The following is an 18,859-nucleotide window of genomic DNA, read 5'->3' as shown; positions in this document are numbered from 1 at the left end:
CAGCACGACGGGAATTCGCCGACCGACACCAAAAACTTTAAAAAATCTAATTTTGTTGTTAACGTGTCGATTCACTAACTGCCTTGTTCTGAATTAATTACAGTTTACTATCTAGTTAGCGGATATCTTTAGTGGAATCACGTTTTGTCTTCTAATTACAGGCGTATTTGGATAATCTGTTAATTAGAGTGTCCATTGTATTCCCTCTGTACAGATAAATGAAGCTCATAAAAATGACCCCGGGGTATAATTTAAAAAGCATTGATCATATTCGAGGATTTCTTATTCACAGGCACGAGTGGGAGACATTTGTGTTACAAGAGAAACATTTCTCCGTTGTCAGGGAAACAAATTTATTTCCACTGTTTCGCTTACTTATTGGATCAGCAAAAAAGGGTAAATGTCGTGTTTAACACAGCCTCTACGGCTATATCATTTTTATATGGTATCAAAAATTTAAAAAACGAAACAGTGTTACATTCATTTCTTATGGAAAAGTTCTTCGGACAACAAAAAACACAATGATAAAGTCACATCACAGTAACCTTGGAAAGATTACGTTGTATTGTTTTCATGCACAACATAATTAATTATACAACTCTTAAGTTATTCAATACAAAAAGGAACTAATTGATTATTGTTGTTAATGGTAGCTTTTATGTATTATATAAAAATCATGACGAAGCATTTTACTCAAAGATACTAAGTGCTGGAGGAAGATTAAAAGTAGTTGAGTTTGTTTATATGGTTGGTTGGTTGTTTCTTGATTTTTGTGTTTATTTGTTTGTTGTTTGTTCTTGAACTCTTGCTGAGTTTATTTTGAAGTTTTGAAGATTTTGGCACTGTTTTCCGTCCGAGGCTTCCAAGGCTTTCAACTAGTCTGTAGTACCGCACCAGCTTTTTTAAAAATTTCACAACATCGTACTGTTTTTGCATCGTCATGATTGCTCAATAATTCCTTTTATGCCAACATAATTAGCGTTGCTATGGAAATAAATTGCATTAAATTTAAGTAAATTAATGTATCAAAGGTTTACATTTAATGGAAAGTTGTAGTAGTGGTGGCTAAACATTTTGTTACTTTGGAAAATGTTGCAAGAGTTGTTATTATTCGTAAAAGATCAAATTTTCTAACTTCAGTTCACTATATGATTTCTAACAGCTATATGTGTTAATAATTTTTTTTATTTAATGTCCAATTTATCAATATAATAATAGCGACTTTCTTTTTGTCAGCCAGCGATGGTAGCTGCCTGTAGAACAGGCGCATTCCTGTGGACCTTCACACGGACTAGCGATTAGTCTTCAATAGTCACGGTTACAGGATAAAATAGCACAGTGATAAATTTTTTACCCTTTTGGGTATAAAACTTGTCCATTGAAATGTGAGTTAACTTCAGTGTCACGTTTAATCTTAGCACTAGCTTTTAAGTGCGCGTTCTTAAATTTAAAAATTGTCTAAGTGTAGACCTCCCTGTTATTCTATCAATTCACTTATTGTTCGCTTGTTTGTGTGTTTGTTTTCGCAAATTTTAAGTTTACTGAATTGCACCGCGAAGTTTATAATATAAAGGCGTTTATTATTGTGTTTATTGCTATTATCGGATATAAGTAAAAAGTGAAACAATTTTTAAATAATGCACCAATTTTCGTTTAATAAATAACACTAACATATGTAGTGACTACTGTCGTGGCATTTAGAGCGACTTGCGGTTCATTGTGAGTCTAATGTTATAAATTGTCTTTGAATTACATTTCACTTGATTGAAGTAGAACTCTTTTTCTAAGAATGGCTTTTAGTGCCTTAAAAAAATGATTTAAAAACTTTAACAACCTCGCATTGCTGCAACAGATTAAATTATTCAACTATTTGGCTATTTTGCGGCCTTGAGGAAGACTTCCATACAGGAGATTTTTGCGCTTGAGCGCAAAATGCAACGAAGATTTTTTGGACGGCGATTTTATTGCTTGTGTGATTTTTATTAGGTTTATATGCCATTTTGTTTTAAAATGCAGTGTAAAGACTGATGAGATCATTTTATTTTCAAGTGATCTGATTGGCTATCGCTCAAAAGCTCCCCCACAAAGCTGAATTCATTGAACTTTGAGACAGAGCTTTATTCTATAACTGTATCACAAAAATCTGTAAACCAACGGCGTTCTTTCTCTATTGCGCATGCATAAAAAAATCTCCCGGTCGATTTATTCGCAATGCTGCTTTGTGGAAATCCACCTTTAAGCTATTTTAGGGAGGTTACTTAATCGAAATATTTGAACTACATCGTCCAAATAGGATGAGAAATCGAAGTCATTATATGCATTGCGGAAGAAGGACGTTCTGGGTTAAAAGAGGTCAAACATTAATGAGCCGTACATAAAAAGAAAATATTTAGTCATGTTTCCTGTATTTTAAACATGACTACTGGTTTGTGCTACTAACATAGTGTCTCTGCCAAGCGCGATTGACTTCAATGCATCAATTTTAACAATTGAATTTAAAATATTAATTTGTGGTACTTTAGACAATAGTCAGTTATTAATGGCGACACATTGCTCATCAAGAGAAAGGAAATAACATTACATAACAGAATACCTCCTGTAATTAAGTAAGGATATGTTATTCAAAAGTTCACAAAAACAAAGTGGGTTTTATCAAAACCGCTGTGTTTATTTTATTTGCGTTTTAAAACGGTGTGAAATATCTAAAATAAAGAAGAAATTTAATCGTTTAAAACAGGTGTGAGTATACTGTTTTTTCTTGGAAAATATAATGTGACTCATTTTTATTTCAAAAACAGTGAAATGTGTTGAACACATGAAGATGTTGCCTTACCTTTGGCCGTTGTGAGAGAACAATAGGAAGTTGCAGCTTCCACCCTCTTTTACGCGGAAAACAATGCTTATTCTCAAAAAACGAGCTATCTACCTATGAATATTTCTGCTTAAATAAATAAAATACTTCTACAAATTTATTCTCTTGTTACCAGCTAGCTTATCAGTGACGTTAATAATCCGTGAAATATACTTTTCCAAGTTTAGGATGTTTTCAAACGCACTTGTTAATATTTATGTATTCTTATGAATAAACTGATTTACAATTTTTACAAATTCAATGAATTAATAATCAATCTAAAGAATATACTTCATTAGCAACGAGAAAGATTACGTCCTCTATGATAATGAATAATTCCTTTTTTCTTCTTGTAGTTAAAAATATGTCGAAGGAAACGCAACAAATCGTCGTTGTATTCGTCGCTTTGTTTTCGGCATGTTCCTTCTCTACATATGTTGCAAGTCTCATTGGTGGACGTTGGTATTCGTGTCGCTCGGACGAACATTCTGCGAGATTTGATATCATATTTAGTTTGTGGTCATATTGTCAGATAAATAAACAAAATACGTATGATTGCTCCTCCATCGATGATGCTGAACAGTTTAAAGAAGTTCTGCTAGGTATGTAATAAATAGATATTAATAAATGTATATGGTTTTTACGACTTCATTCCAAAAACTTTCTTAGTGAGCATGAAGGACTTGTAATTTTATTTCAAAATTACTTCTCGAAAAGGGTGACGTAGGGGTGTGGTGCTTATTTAAAAGCGATCTTTTGTCCCAATGAAGCAAATGCAACTAAAAGTAGCCATGTGTTACCCTTTTTTAGGGTGGGGAGGGTTATTTTACCCACCACATCGGTTTATTTTCAATAGGCTGGAAACTTATGACTTTTATTTTTCCCCAATTTTAAGAAGATCTAAAACGTTTTAGTCCCATTATGAAAACAATTTTGGAACCTGTTAAAAATTTTTATTATAACACATACTTTATTATAACACTTATTCACTTATTATGACACTTCTAACATAGAGTTTTGCAAATAAAACATTTTTTTAATCTAAATGTACGTGTCCTTGACATATTAACGGTCATTTATTAAATATAAATTTTTTGGAGCAAAAATAATTTTTTTATGTCAAATCATTTCTTCTATTTAATTATTGTAAATAGTTGTTTATAATTACTCTTTAACAGACTGCTTACAGAATTCCTTACAAGCTATTTCCAAAGGTTAAAGTTTTTCAGATGTTAACAGTAATTGCTGACAGACGCTTTGCAGTCCAACAGCACAAAACAATTTGTCTATTTAAAAAGAAATTACGATTAGAAAAGTTTTACGACTTTAACTATCTACGTTACCGGTATAAACCTTTTTAAGTATTTACATTTGTCCCGCTAACCCCTTTTGGCTTTAAGTACTACAAGCCTTTATTTAGTAGTTAAATCGAGTCCAAGTTAAGCAGGAGAACAAAGTTGTTCGTTTGTGATAAATTTTATTTACAAACTTATTCAAAGGGCTCTTTTTCTAGATAGTTTCATATTAAAATAACACACTAAAAAGCTTGAGCTATTCGAAACGAACGTCCACGCTGTTGCTTCGTTTTTAGCTCTCTGCCAAACACTTTTAAATATTTTGTTCTACAGGTTCGTATAACATATTATAACATGTAATGATAATTTAACATTAATGAAAGAAACTTTGTTGTCGACCACTAGTAATTACCGAAACATCGTGGACATAAATCTTTACAAAAAATATAACTACGGTCTGAGAATGTCTGTTGTTGTGCAATATAGTAGAAATGCTGCCCATGTCGACGCATTTATGTATTTTATTTAAACAACTTTTTAGATTTTTGGATCATGCGTGTTCTTGGTGTTACTATAGCAGTATGTGCTGGCGCAGCGTTTCTACTAGCACTTACCCATTGCGTTATGCAGAGTAGAAAGATTACAAGGAAGATCACTATCATGCAAGTGTGTTTCGCCATTGCAACAGGTATGTCGTTTATATTTATTAGTGTAGTTTAAGGTTTTGACCTTAAAAAGCCTAATATTTTATCTTCAAGGGCTATCTAATATCGAAACTTGCAATTAAATGTTTTGAACTGCGTAATTAGTTAAACAAGATTTTTTTCGGGAAAAATCTCTTCTTATAAAAGCAAACAAATCGATTGCGAAAGTTCTTTCAGTTTTTCGTTGTTTTTAAAATATCAATTTGAGGCTGGAACAAGCCAAAACAAAAGTCACCTTTAATGGATACTTGTACCATATGGGCTGTGCAGCCTGTCACGTAGGCATTGACATATGTACAGGAATCGCTATCAATTACAGTGTAACCTCTAATATTGAAATCATCTTAGAAAGGCCAAGCTATATACCATGCAATTGTGCAAATAACAAAAACAAATGCTTGGTAAATTATCGCAAGATAACTTTAGTAATTGCTTGTTTATGGCTTCTTGTTCTTTGAAAAACAAAACAACATTGCTCATGAACATGGTTTCCAAATGTGTCAGAATGTGATTAAGTGATAGAGATGTTATTTGATCTCCTTCAAAACTAAACTAAACTAAGATTATTGTGTAGTATTTATATGTTGGGTTAGTATTTTTCCCAATGTAAAAAGTTAGGCTTTTGGATACTAAATAGCATTATATAGACCACGTCCATAAAGAACGAGAGTCAAAAAATTGACTGTTTCGTAAAATATTGCAAGAAAGAGCTGATTCGGTTGAATGGGCTCACGTCCTAAATTTTTATAGAGCAAGTACGTTCAATATCTATACATGCACGCAAAGCAATTTACCGCCACTTTACTGAGATTTACTGTGAACAATGTGAAGTAGTTTAATCTTTTAATAGGGGTAGTGCAACAGCGTTTAGAGTTGAATTTATTGCTCATCAATAAGACTGAGAAATAACAAAGGCTAAAATTGATAAGTTTCTTCTTAATAATATTGGCTAGTATTAAAATATTGTGGTGTAAACAATTCTTGTATTAGCTAATTCAATATCCTAAACTCTTTAGTTGTTCTTGGTATGGCGAACGTAATTTATTCCACAACACGCGGTCAAGATATCGTTGGCATAGAAACCAAATTCACATTTGGATGGAGCTGTGTGATTGGTTGGATTGGCACAATTGTTTCATTGTTAAGTTGTTTATTGACTATTGCCCTCATGTTTATCTTTCTTGACAATGTAACAGAGCATACATTTCAAGTCAGGGAAGAACTAAATATGGACACACTGTCCATATCATCTGAAACACTAGAAAGATTAGCAAACGCTGAAGAGAGTGTGAACAATGCTGCGGTTATATCGAATGATATCGCCTTGCAGGAAATTAGTATTGAAATAGATAGTAATGTTACTGAAAATAAGCAATCTATATCCTTAAGTGATATTTCGGATGGTGAAAATGTCCGGGAAGACACTACGAAAGGTGAACAGAAAACAATAAATCAAATTTACAAAAGAAGTAAAAATATAGCTACATTAAAAACTATTGACGAAGAGACGGAAACGTCATTAGATTCAAATGAACACATTGACAATCCTCGAAGTCCTGAATCCGGAAAGATTAGAGATTAAATTATATCTTTTTTTATTTAAAGTTATATTTTATAAAATTATTTTATTGTAACATGTTATTTATATTTATAAGGATTATAATTGTCTTGTGCTGGATACAAAAACACGCCTAAGCATATTAATACCAGAAAATAATATTGACACCCAAACTTTCTCAATATTCTAGCTAGAAAATGTATACATTCCTAGGGCTAACACAAACACTGCTCTTCCTTTAAAAACGTCTGTGGTTCATTCAGTCATACTGCGTAGCAAAGTATGAGTTTGTTTAGCCAGCAATTTTGCCTTACCATTTCTTACTAGCGATTGACCAAACTATCTTCATTGCAATACCCGTATACGTCTGTTTGTCTGCTCAAAATTACTCCGCAAGTAGCAAAACACACGAAACGCTGTATGTATTTCGAATTTTGAATAGGCAAAAAAACCCAACTTTTTTTAGCGTTTCAAGCCTAAAACGGTGAATGTTGGATTGAAAAGTAGTATGGTGTATCTTTTTTCTTTTTCATTCTTTTCTGGCCGTTCCTCAAACATGCTTATTTTTAGAAATTTTTAATCAATCAGAATAAAAAAAACCTTTTCAATCTACACTTCTATTAACTTCCTATATAATTTTCCACGTTTTGACTTACTTTTAAGTCTCTTAATATATAATGTTGACTCTCTGACACTGTTTTGAACATGTTATGACCGATAACATTTTGATTGTTTTCGACAGCGTTATGTGTTACGTTTCAGTTTCTTAGTGTTCACACAATGTTGACTGAAATTTTTTTTCAGGGAGCATGAACATTTTGCAGGCCGCGTCTATAAACTCAAACAAAGCAACGTTGTGGTTAGCCTGGCATACCTGACTTTTTTTTCTAATTCTTCTTCTGCAGTTTTTGAGTGAGGGAAGAAAAAAAAGTCAGGTGGACCCTGATTTGAATTTTTGACAGTTAAAAAAAAACGAACTTTTCCCGATTAATTACTCATAATTATGCGAATTTAAACGTTACTTTAAAAATGGTAGGGGTAATAGAAGCGGTGATCAGAAAAAGAAGATGCTTTTACCCTAAAAAGGCCTTCCAGCGCTTAAAATGAAATTTTATACCAAATGCAATGTTATTCACATGTTTAACGAACCAAAGCTTCGAGAGCAAGCATATGAAGACACCTCAACATGATAGGATTATACAGATTTACCTCATTGAATGTGCTTGTGTCGACTTTTTCTCTCTTTTCTGAGAAATCTCCTCTTTATCTTTCCTTTTCAAAACACATTTTTAACTGCGCTACATCGTCCGCTCTGTTTGTTGAGCACTTTGTTTTTAACGTTGTGGACATGCTATAGGTGTATTTCTTTGAAGAAACTTTTGTTGTTTTTTCATAGTATATGTGAGCATGTGAGGTCACAAAGAACGTAAATAAGAAAGCTTGTGGAAAAGGTAATTTTAGTTGTACACTACCTCCTGCTTAATTAGCGAGAGCTATTTACAGGAGGTAGGGTGTTTATGGACATTTTAAAAGCAATAAAATGGAATTATGAAGTACGGAATATGACATAGAATGAAATAAATGACAATAAACAGAATTATTTATTAAAACGATTATTATTCATGAATTTTTACCCAGGATATGCACAATTCAGTTTGTAAGTATATACTGCTATTAATTTGTGTCCTGCGTTAAAGAAAAAAAAACAAAAAATAAACAGAAAAAGGAAAAAGACTTTGGAATTTTTTTTCTACTTTTTGCGGCCCTGAACCGTGTAGTCGCCGTAATGCCGATGAGAGCGTCAGGAACCCGGGCTATGTTGTGGTATGTTATGTAGTATAAAACAACAAAGTGGTAGCAACAGCTTTTTGTTTATAAACGCGTTTGAGAACGTTCTAAGGATTGATTTTCCATTCTATTTAGATTTTCTGTTAGCAGTAACAATGGTTCATAACATATCTTGAAGTTTATGCCCATAAAGATAGATAGTTATTGGCAACACCCTAAAAAATCCCATATGTTTTATATAGTGGAATAGAATCGTGAAAATCCTGTAATAACATAAACAAACCCTTGTGAAATGTTCATGCCTATATGAGAATTTATATCACTTTGCGTTTGCTGAGAACGTTTAGTATAGTAGTTTTAAACAATGCATCATAACTTGTGACGACGTCAACAGATAGAGTCGATATTTTTGGAAATGTTGCTTGCTATAAGCATATTAATATTCACAAAGTTTCGTAACAACTGTTCCAATAACCTCCCTCAATTCCCCTACCAAATAGGATTATAAAAAGGCCATTAAATAGTGATTTTTTATGGGTTTCTAATAAATATTTCTAATTTATTATTTCTTTCGATTTACCCCCTCAAGGTAAAGTTTTTCACTTGCCAGCCGTAAAATGGTGACCAATGGTGACCAATGTAACTCCATCGAGCGATATACACCGCTAAAACATTTTCCATTTTTTAGTTTGCTAATTTTGTGGTTTCAAAGGTGCCAGTAAATAAATTTTCATTTTTACAAGGCTTTGTTTTGAGCTGGTTTGTGATTCTTTACCAAAAATTACACGTAAAACCACTATTTGCCAGCGAAATTAAAAGTCAGGGGGTGACGCCAAAAGCCCTCCTGCGAAGGAATTTATTTCATAATCAGAACGTGAGCAAATATTTTATAACTTTGTCAGCGAATATTCTGCAAATTTAGTATTGTTTTGGTATGAATATGTACAAATTCATTTACATTATAATTATAATAAAAAAATGGGTTCGCTCGTCATCTAAAAATAAAGAAATTTGAAAAATATGAGAACCAAGAAAACTTGTAAAAATGCAATTTCGTACACAGACCGTCGTATATTGTCATCTCTTATAATAATACGCTAAGTGTGTCCGTCTGTCTGTGACAGGCAAAGTGGATGTGTTCATTTTCCTTTGATGTAGCCGAAATTTCCTTTCAAGTCTCCGAAAAAGTTATATCCATTTTGCTAGCAGGTTTACTTTGTTTACATCACGTGATCAAAATGGATCAACTTGATTTGCTGAAATAAATTTAACGGCTTTCTGTACAAAAATGGTGTCCCTCGACACCGAAAACAACAACAAAAAAAGAACGGTCCCTTCGTCTTGAAAAAAGTGCAAAAAGTAATTCAGAGAAAGAAAAGTCCAAGAAGTGAATTAAGAAGTGGTAGCTAGAGCTAGAAGTAAAGTAGTAAAGTTAGAATTAGAAAATAAAGGCTAGAGTTTGAAGTGGATTTAAAATCAATAATAGTAAGAACTTTGATGTTTTTAGACGTTTAGTTTTTATGTCACTGGAGCAAGCAGACTCGCATTTTCCAAGAAAAGCCTCAAATTCTTGAAGTTTTATATTTTAGCGCTTTTTTAAAAACAAACCTAGCCACCATATTTGTTTATGTTTTTGTTGCATAATTAATGTATCCCCTGGTGCGTAACTAATGTGTTTGTCCTAAAATTCAAAATGCTACATAAAGCTGTTAGCTGACTAACAAACGGAAAACTTTGGTTTGTTGAACTTACTGCTCACTGTTATGTTATTATTTTTACATTACTATTGTTTCTCTTTATATGTGTTTTACTAAGCATAAATAGCTAGCTTTAGTTTTAGCTAAGTGTTCCCAGGTTAAGTATATTTAACTGGGGGTCTTAGCTACTGTTAGCTAGCTAATGTTGGCCTCCAATGCCTGCTCTTCTCATCCCATGGCTAGCTCTAACCTATGACTTATATTTTTATTCCTTTTTTTTAATTATCTATAGCTAGCTACCTTAGTTTCCTTAACTTCTTTTCTTTTATGAGCACGATACAAAATCTTTAAAGTCTTGAACTTTTGCAGATGTATTTTATATTTCTTTTCGCATTTCCTGTAAACTTTACAAAGGGACCACGTGCAATATGACAAGTGGAATTTTTTTTTCCAGAATTTAAAGCGTCAGCCTACATGTAAAATGCCAGGTTATTTTTACAGGGGGGTGTAGACATTTGATTGGAAATTTACATGGGTTTTTGACTTTATTTTAATTTATGAGAGGATAGTCATTCGGTTCGGGAAGGTTGTTCGTGTTTTTGTTTGTGTTGCAAACTGCTGTTTTTTAAAATTTTCTTTTTTGTGTGGGAAAAAGACCACATGCAATATATACTGAAAGCACAAATTTTGTAGAATTGGCCTCCACTGAAGGCTGTTGTGTAAGCTAATGGCTTTTTCATAGTTCGTATTATAAACTTTTGTTGGGGAGAATTAAACTGTATGTGATGTCATTTTTGCTGGAAGAAAATTCCATGGTTTCACGTTTTTGCTAAGATTTTTATAATTGTGGTAATATATAACTGTGTTTATTGATGATGAAAAAACTTTTTTGTTTTTTATATTTTATGAAATGCCTGATTTTTCTATAATTTGATGTGTTTACCTTTTTGTAGAAGATTTATGGACAATAGCAATATAGAACATGCTAAATGAGCTGATTTTTGTTGATTTGGATGTGCTCCTCAAAAACCGATCTGTTTTACATTTTGTGTTAACTTTTGTGAGGACGGACCGTATATGCACTTTGTTTTCCAAAAATAATATCTTTGTTGATTCAAATTTACTCCTTATTTATTTTTGACATTCACGTTTAAAATGGTTGGTAAAGGTAACTACAGATCATCATACTAAGGAAAATTTTTTTGTGTTCTTAACCTGTTAATTTTTACAATTTGTGTATATATATTTTTAGGAAACAGGATAGTATGTAATCGAATAAATGATTTTCCAGATATAAATTTGATGTTTTTTGACACTTCTGATTGAAATATTAAAGGTTTTCAACGAAGTAAATATTTGAGATGTCTTATTTCTGACTTTATTACTGTATTATTGTAAGTGTTGTACTTGATTCTATACATTATTTTGATTAGTGTTTCAAGCTCTACACATAATCTTTGTTGATTCAAGTTTATTCTTTGCTCATTGATTTTTTGACATTTATGTTTAAAATTGCTGGTAAAGGGCAGTACGGAACTAAAAGAGAAAATTTTTGTGTTCTTAACTGGTTGATTTTTACATTTTGTGTAAATTTTTGTGGGAGAGGATGGTATGCAACTGAAATGACTGATTTTTCTAGATTTAAATTTGATGTTTTCCAAACTATGGCTTTTTCATATTTTTGTATAAGCGTAAGGGGAAAACAATATTTAAACTGTGTAAAAAACTTATTTTTGTTGATTTGTGCTAACTCTTGGAGGCCTCCTTTTTGACACTTCAGAATAAAATACTGAGGGTTTTCAACATAATCACTTATAAGATGTATATACATATTTGAGATGCGTTATTTCTGACATTGTTATTATCCGTGTTGTGACTGTTGGTGTTGTAACTGTCGGTCTTCTTACTGTCGGTTTTGTGAGTTTAGTGTTGTTGTTTCGAGTGTCGATGTTTGAGTGTCGTTGTTGTAACTTTTTATCAACTAGATTTTACACCTTGGAAGCTGTTCTTTTTTATTTTGTGTAAGATTTGTGTGGAGGATTTAATGCGATTTGATATTTGACATTTTGTGTAAGATTTTAAGAACATTTTTTTGTATATGCACTGCTGACGTCAGAAAAACATCTAAAAGCAACCTATTTTCCCATTGTCCTTCTGCCTAAGTGGATTTTTCCACGGGCCTTATCGACTAGTTTTCTCATATTGACAGTTAAAATTGAACACCAAAATTGAAGATTATTGATCTGATAATATCAAGAAAATTATTCAAAATATAACATGAAGCCCTTTTTCGCTCCATGTAACGATATCAAAAGCTATAAAAGTTGACGTGAAATCTGTCAACCCAGAAATAATTTTGTTTCTCGCATAGTGTTTTTACGACTTTTACGCTATGACCAGGCTTTGTACGAATCCAAAAGTTATTTCCACATCAATGACACAATCGTTGATGAATGCCTTACATAATATTGAAGTGCCTGCATGAACAAATCAGAATTTTTTTATCTTTCAGGCAGAAAACAATTAAAAATTTCAAATGATTTTGTTCAGCATAATGCAATGGTGTTTCGTTGTTAATATCTCCGAGGTTGATGTTTGTTGCATCATGTCGACATGAACATACATGTAAAATAAAATAAGCTCTATTCGAAGCACTCAGCTACAGGATATCGTTTTAACGCAGACCAAGCATTTTCCATAAAATTAGCTGCCATGTGAGATGCAATGAGCTCTAAACGTGGAATGGTACTTTCTTTTTTGCTAGACGACTTTTGGACGTGACCAAACCTTGTGTTACTTCTATATAATGATAAAACTGCTGCATACAGAGCTGCTAATACTCCATCGGAGCTTGCGTCACCAAATACGTATGGATCAATTTTGTTGATAAGTTGCTCCAACTTAGCAAGCGTTCTCGGCAGCTCAACTTTCGCAGGAAGTGAATCGATCTAGCGTTTCCATCTTCGAGACAATTCTTGTGACAAGGGTTGATCCCAGTTGAACTTCTGTTCGCAGACTTCTCGGTAAATGAGTTTTCCAACCAATAAAACAGGCGGGGCAAATCTAAGGGAGTTATTGACGCTAAAAATTGCAGTATGCCTCTCTTTGTTTCTTCATCGATTAACTCCTGTATATTAACAGCAAGGGTGTCATCCTTCTTTTTACAAGCTAAGCCGGGAATCTTGGATTCGTACACCAAGGGTTTGTTTATCATAGCTCTGTTCTGCAGACGAGGCAATTGCTTCGTGATCTTCTAGTTCGAATCTCTTTTGTTCGAATGCCATTTATGCAGCACAAAGCCGGCCTCACCAAACGTAGACTTGGCGATCTCTTTCAGTTTTGCAGATTCTTTTACGTTAACACCTCCAGATATGAGGTCGTCCACATAAAGGTCGTCTTCTATTTCTTCGATAATTTCCTTAAGGTCATAGTGAAGCCTTTTCATTTCATCAAAGTGGACATCTACCGTTCCTTTAAAATGAAAAGGTGACTGTCCCATACCAAATATTGCTCGTGTGAATCTCAAAGGCTCTAGGTTTCTCCTCATCTGATCATCGACCAATAAAATCTAAGGCAGTCTCTATCTTCCCTTATGATTCTTATTTGCAAGAAGGCTTGTTTATGTCTTCACATAAACTGAATGATTTGAACCTGTTCCTCACCATGATGTTCCAGAGCAGATTCTGCAATGGCGGGCCAGTTTCAAGGCTATCATTAAGGGATGGGCTGCTATCATTGGGTCTATCAGAGGCGTCATATACAATTCTCACCTTGGTAGTCTCGGCCTGTTCTCGAACCACCGGTTGATGAGGAAGATAAAATTATTTTCCACTTACTGCTTTGCGAGTGACCTTTTCTATGATACCTTTGCTGAATTGTTTAACCATTATTTCGTTGTACTCCTTCAACAACCCGGGCTTTTTCTTGAGTTTGCTTAAAAGATTGTCGAGTCTTCCCAAACTTCCTTGTTTGTTGGTCTCTGGTAGCCCGTCCGTCTTCCATAAAAGACCAGTTTCGTACCACACTTCTGGGGCCTTAATAAGATTCTTGAACTTTTGGTAAACTTCGTCATGACTTCCGCAGCTAACTTCCTCTAGTGTCAGCACATCTAATGCACAAAGGCGTTCATAATCTTCACTAAAACTTCGCATTAGATACAAGTTCGTGAGGTCAACTTCTTTTCCAGGAGATATTATCGTCCATCCCAGTTTCGTCAGTTCTGCTACAGGTTCGCATGAGTTTCCAATTCTGGGAGCAGTTCTTGTTCTTATGCGAGCATAGTCCGATGCACCGAGTATCAAGTGAACTGGAACTTCTTCTTTCGCATGATAATCTTCTATGTAAACATTCTTTAAGTGTCTGTAATTCTTCTTTAGATCAGAGAATCTCGGATTGAATAGCGATAACAAAGCTGATTTTCGATCTAACTAACCTCACTGTTTATAGTGAATGTCTCATCCAGGCTTGAAATGGTGACGTTAAAGATTTCAATTTTCTTCTTTAAAGTATGAAGCATCATTTCTATTCCTTTCACTTCTGTTTTTTTGTGGGTTTCATGCTCAGTCGATTAATGAGGGTATTAGACGCGTACAAACTTCCTGCTGCAGCATCTAAACGTGCAAGAGACTTCACTCCATTTACTTAAACCATTACAGTCGGATAGTTCATAGGATCTTTTGTAGTAGCGAGCGAGGGTGTCCGAGTAACCTTTAATGTAAAATTTACTGCTCTATGACCACTTTCTCTGCAATTGAAGCAGAGTTTTTTGTCGCTAATGATCTTTCTTCTTTTCTCCAGCTTGTTTACAGTCGACTGCCTTGTGATTCTCTTCGTCACAATAGGTGCATTTACTTGGCTTACACTCTCCTTGTTTGGTGTGTAATGAAATTTCTCTATTTGGTTCTTTCTTCTTTTGTCCATGAACAGCAATAGGGTTTTTCTCTGTCCATTTCCTCAACGATTCTAAAAGTTGACAAGAGTACCACTCTTGCCAGTCATTATCCAGTCTCACTAGATTGGCACGTATTGAGGGTAACTTGTCTAGCGTGAGTCTAACGTATCCATTGATTTCCTTCAATTTTATCACAGTTTCTATTGACTGTAAGTTTTTTCATAAAATTCATGGAATTTCTGACCATTACATTGATGGATTATCGCTTGAATATGAGCGTTTGCCACTTCACTTGGTTTCCCAAATTTCTTTTTAAGGATTGATTTTGCTTTCCCATATCCTTCGCAAGTAAGAGGTAGTTCTTCTATACATACTTTCGCCTTAGCTCCAACAAGCTCTTTCAGGTACGAAAACTTTGCAAACGCAGATAGTGTAGATTTATCAATCTCGGACTCGAACTACCCCCAAAATCTTTGCCGGTCAAGATGGGTTGCTTCAAATTTGGAAATCGCCAACTTTGGCAGTTTCACCTGCACTTCTTGACCTTTATTCGCTTTAATTGTTTTTCCGTCGAATTTTATTTTTATCTCTAATTTCATCCGTTCTAACTTCAATTCTTCTTTATAAATAGCGTTTCTCTTTTCTTGTTCTTCTTTCTCTCGTTCAGCAGCTGCTTGTTGTTCCTCATGTTACTTAATTGCTCCAATGGTTATCTGCAACTGGTCGCAGTGCTCTTCTGATTTCAACAGTCTTTCATCAATCTGCTCTCCAAACGCATTTACTTCCTCTTCGCTCATCTCTTCCTTGAACATTAGCATCTGCGCATTCGTTTTAAGCCGATGCTCTTCGTCTCGTTGTTCTTCGATTAATTTAGAGTTCTTTCTAGCACCTTTATTTTCTCCTGGCAAGTATTTTCACACTGCCTTTTCTGATAGTTTTAGTATCTTAATAATGACATCGATATCCTTGTTAATTCTTTCTGATGTTGCCATGGTTGTTTCCTTTTTTCTTATACTCTCCCTTCAATTTTATCTCGTCTCTACTTCCTTGCTTTTTGCTGCTCACTTGCTTCTGTTGTTGATTTTCACTACCCAATTGTTTCTTTTTTAGATCCTCGTTGTTCACTTGTTAACTTGTTTCTGTCGGTGAATCCTCACTGCCCACTTATTTTTGTCGTTGAATTCTCACTACTAACTTGTTTCTGTCTTTGAATTCTCACTGCTCACTTATTTTTGTCGTTGAATCCTCAGTACTAACTTGTTTCTGCCGTTGAATTCTCACTACTAACTTGTTTCTGTTGTAGATCCTTGTTGCTCACTTGTTGCCCAGTCCACAAAAATACAGACAATCAATGCACAAATAAAAAATTTTTCGTCGTGTTGGCGATGAACGAAATATGGTTTGCAAACAAAGCATTATAAAAAAGAAGCGTAAAAATTACATTTATTTCATCAAAGTAATGCCATTTTTCAGAGTTTCAAAGATATGTTTCTTTTTGCAAAAAGTTATTTAGAAAGTTATGCTTGCAATTAGTTTCGACTTATTGAGTTTATGTACTTCCGCCGTGTTTTGCGCCACCTAATGATTTCTCCGCCACTTTGTAATTCATTACTGCGCAACTTTGTAATTAGGAAAGATGTACACTTTGTCTCTTATGTATTTTATATATAAAATATATGAAATGTCTAATATAAAATGTTTATATGAACACATGTTTAGTGTGAATAACAAAGGAAATAAAATATTGTGAGCGAATTACTCTGCAAGTGTGTCTTTCCTGTCAACAAATTTATATAAGTTTATATAGGGAACAATAGATGAATACGAATATCAAAGACTTTTATTGTGTTGTTTTTAGCGTGGTTTTGGCAAAATAAGCACGTATTTATTAGCGCTTTCATGGATTACGTTTTTTAGAAGGTTCAGCAAGGGCAAAGTCCTTTCTGCAAGCGATTCCTTCTAAACAAAGGTTCTTCCTTACTTTCATCGGCAATGTTTGCGACCACTTTTTTGATTTATTCCAAGTAGGAAAGCAAATGCTATCTAGGATCTGAAGTAACCGAACAAATAATGCACTTTTTTACTTATTATCTTTTTAAGGTGGGTTTTACATAAGCGGTTTTACATAATAAATTGACTAAATTACAACAATCACGAAAGTAAAACAAAAAATAAAAACATATAAGAAAATTAACCATATACTAGGTGTAAAAGAGAAAGCTTACAAGAACGTTAGATTTTTTGTATGTAGAGCAGCTTTAGAAACTTTCAACGATTTCTGTTAATCTGACTGTACATAAAACGGAACCGTTTTATATTATTACAGGTGTTTTCAAACTACTCCCGGTTTGTTCTGTGTACAACAAGCACGTTGGCCTTTCGTACAAGGAATCAGAAAAAACTTTTTTACATGAAAAAGCTTTGTCTTGAAGGGTGGCTTTATTCCACTAAACCGCGCAAAGGAAGTGATGTGGAAATTTGCCTTTGTTGTGATAAATGCTCCAAATTGTAGCTAAAACTGCTAATTGTAGCTAAATATAGATTGTTGGGCATCTTTTTAAATGAATGAATGGAAGACTTACCGTGACACGTTTTATCATCTAAAATATTAAGAGATGCGCAACAAGCTAATAAAATGAACACCACGTAAAGACCTTAGATGGGCCACGCTTTGAACAATTTCATGACTGTTATAGACGTTTTAAATGCTGATAAATAAAATATGGATGGAAATATAAATATAAAACTAAACATGCATTAATAATTACAGTGCAACCTTAATATTTGTTGAATATTCGATTTGTATTATTAGGTATTTTAAATACACAAAGAATAATAAAACAAAACACAAAACAAAACAAAACAAAACAAAGCAACGAAAATAGAATATTTATTAACCCGCACAAACAAATTTAGAAGTCCACCTCACGTAGGGAGGCCAGAAACTTTTAATTTCATTCATATTCTTCTAGTAAACGTGCTCCACCCTTTCTTAAAATACAATTCTATTTCCACATCATTCTGATCACATAGTCTATGAATGAATTCAAGTTGGAAACGTTCTAAACCCTTTCGTATTTTGTGCAAAATGTCACCAAACTCATTTTAGATGCTATGTTCTTTAGAAAGTCGTACAAACAAAGGGAAGGGATGTTTACCAAACACACTTGTATATCGCTGTTTTTATAGTAATTGAACTTTTTGGTCATTTCAGAGATTCCGCAAAGTATTCTCTTTTGATCTTGTTAAAATCTACATAAATGTATCTATTCTTTTCCTTTGTGTTTTATACTTCTTCAGAATAGGGTCAAATTATTTTTTTAGTCTTAAATAACTCTTTTAACCGTTTTATGCCCTCGTTTATTTATGAAAAGGCCAAACATCTTTCTTTACAATTGAGACAATTACAGACTTAATTCCTCCGCAGGACTCGCGCGAATGCAAAGGTATATAAATATAAAGGTAACCAGACGAAACTTATTAAGAAGAAATGTAATAATTTCCATAAAGGAATAACTAGTACCTTATATAATGTTGTTAAAATTTCAAAAGAAAAAGTAGTGAATTTATTAAATAGTACGGTCAATAAAATTTTAAATGTACTGTTCTCTTTATTCTGCCTCATCCTTTCTTTTTTTTTAATTGCATTGAAATTTTTAAATTCCCTTTTCATACTTTTCAATTCATTTTTTGTGCTTTCAAATTCTCTTTGCATTTTTTTCAAATTTTCAATTTCTGTTTTTTCTGACCTCATACACTTGAATTCTTCTTTCATACTCTTTAATTCCTTTTCCATTGACTTTTTTTCCTTAAGTTCTTTCTTTACACTTTTCAATTCTTTTCTCATTGTATTCATGCTTTCCAACTCATTTTTCATATTGTTGTAGGCGTGTTGCATTCTCAACATATCCTTTTGCACTGCTTCGATAATTTTTAATTCTCCTTTTATACTTTTAAGTTCTGCTTGCATATTTTTCATAGCTTTAACTTGTTTTTTAATTTCGTTAAGAGTTAAGGATAAATGACTATGTGAACTGTCTCGATAATGTTCTGATATTTCTTTTCTAAAGCACTA

At 33.4% G+C, this 18,859-nt stretch overlaps 2 protein-coding genes across 7 annotated transcripts in view; one reads left to right on the top strand and one right to left on the bottom strand.

The window, feature by feature from the left end:
* Nucleotides 1–525: 525 nt before the first annotated feature.
* The window catches only part of LOC130629852 (TNF receptor-associated factor 4-like), a 57,341-nt gene continuing 39,007 nt past the window's right edge, over nt 526–18,859 (bottom strand). For 3 of the 5 annotated variants that reach the window (XM_057443219.1, XM_057443220.1, XM_057443221.1), the window contains exon 9: nt 6,409–18,856. In XM_057443219.1, the coding sequence (XP_057299202.1) occupies nt 18,197–18,856 (660 nt within the window). In that variant the 3' untranslated portion in view covers nt 6,409–18,196. The other 2 variants (XM_057443224.1, XM_057443222.1) reach the window with 2 other exon arrangements.
* Nucleotides 686–6,536, top strand: LOC130629853 (uncharacterized). 2 transcript variants are annotated; one of them, XM_057443226.1, is made up of 4 exons: nt 686–747; nt 3,208–3,453; nt 4,688–4,834; nt 5,867–6,536. In XM_057443226.1, exons 2-4 carry the CDS (start codon nt 3,216–3,218, stop codon nt 6,430–6,432), a joined length of 951 nt encoding a protein of 316 aa, XP_057299209.1. In that variant the 5' UTR covers nt 686–747; nt 3,208–3,215; the 3' UTR covers nt 6,433–6,536. The 2 variants fall into 2 exon arrangements, with proteins under 2 accessions (XP_057299209.1, XP_057299208.1); XM_057443225.1 differs by lacking the exon at nt 686–747 and having other exon boundaries at nt 3,163–3,453.

Source organism: Hydractinia symbiolongicarpus, chromosome 2, assembly GCF_029227915.1.
Source record: "Hydractinia symbiolongicarpus strain clone_291-10 chromosome 2, HSymV2.1, whole genome shotgun sequence".
Taxonomy (NCBI): Eukaryota; Metazoa; Cnidaria; class Hydrozoa; order Anthoathecata; family Hydractiniidae; genus Hydractinia; species Hydractinia symbiolongicarpus.
The sequence above is the reverse complement of the archived record's forward strand: the minus strand, read 5'-3'. Positions and strand labels throughout refer to the sequence as shown.

Bases quoted from the DNA above. Each gene is read 5' to 3' on its own strand.
- LOC130629853 (XM_057443225.1), top strand. From the start codon at position 3,174: ATGATAATGAATAATTCCTTTTTTCTTCTTGTAGTTAAAAATATGTCG. The intron at 3,454-4,687 runs GTATGTAATAAA...ACAACTTTTTAG, and splicing joins GTTTAAAGAAGTTCTGCTAG to ATTTTTGGATCATGCGTGTT. The intron at 4,835-5,866 runs GTATGTCGTTTA...TAAACTCTTTAG, and splicing joins GTGTTTCGCCATTGCAACAG to TTGTTCTTGGTATGGCGAAC.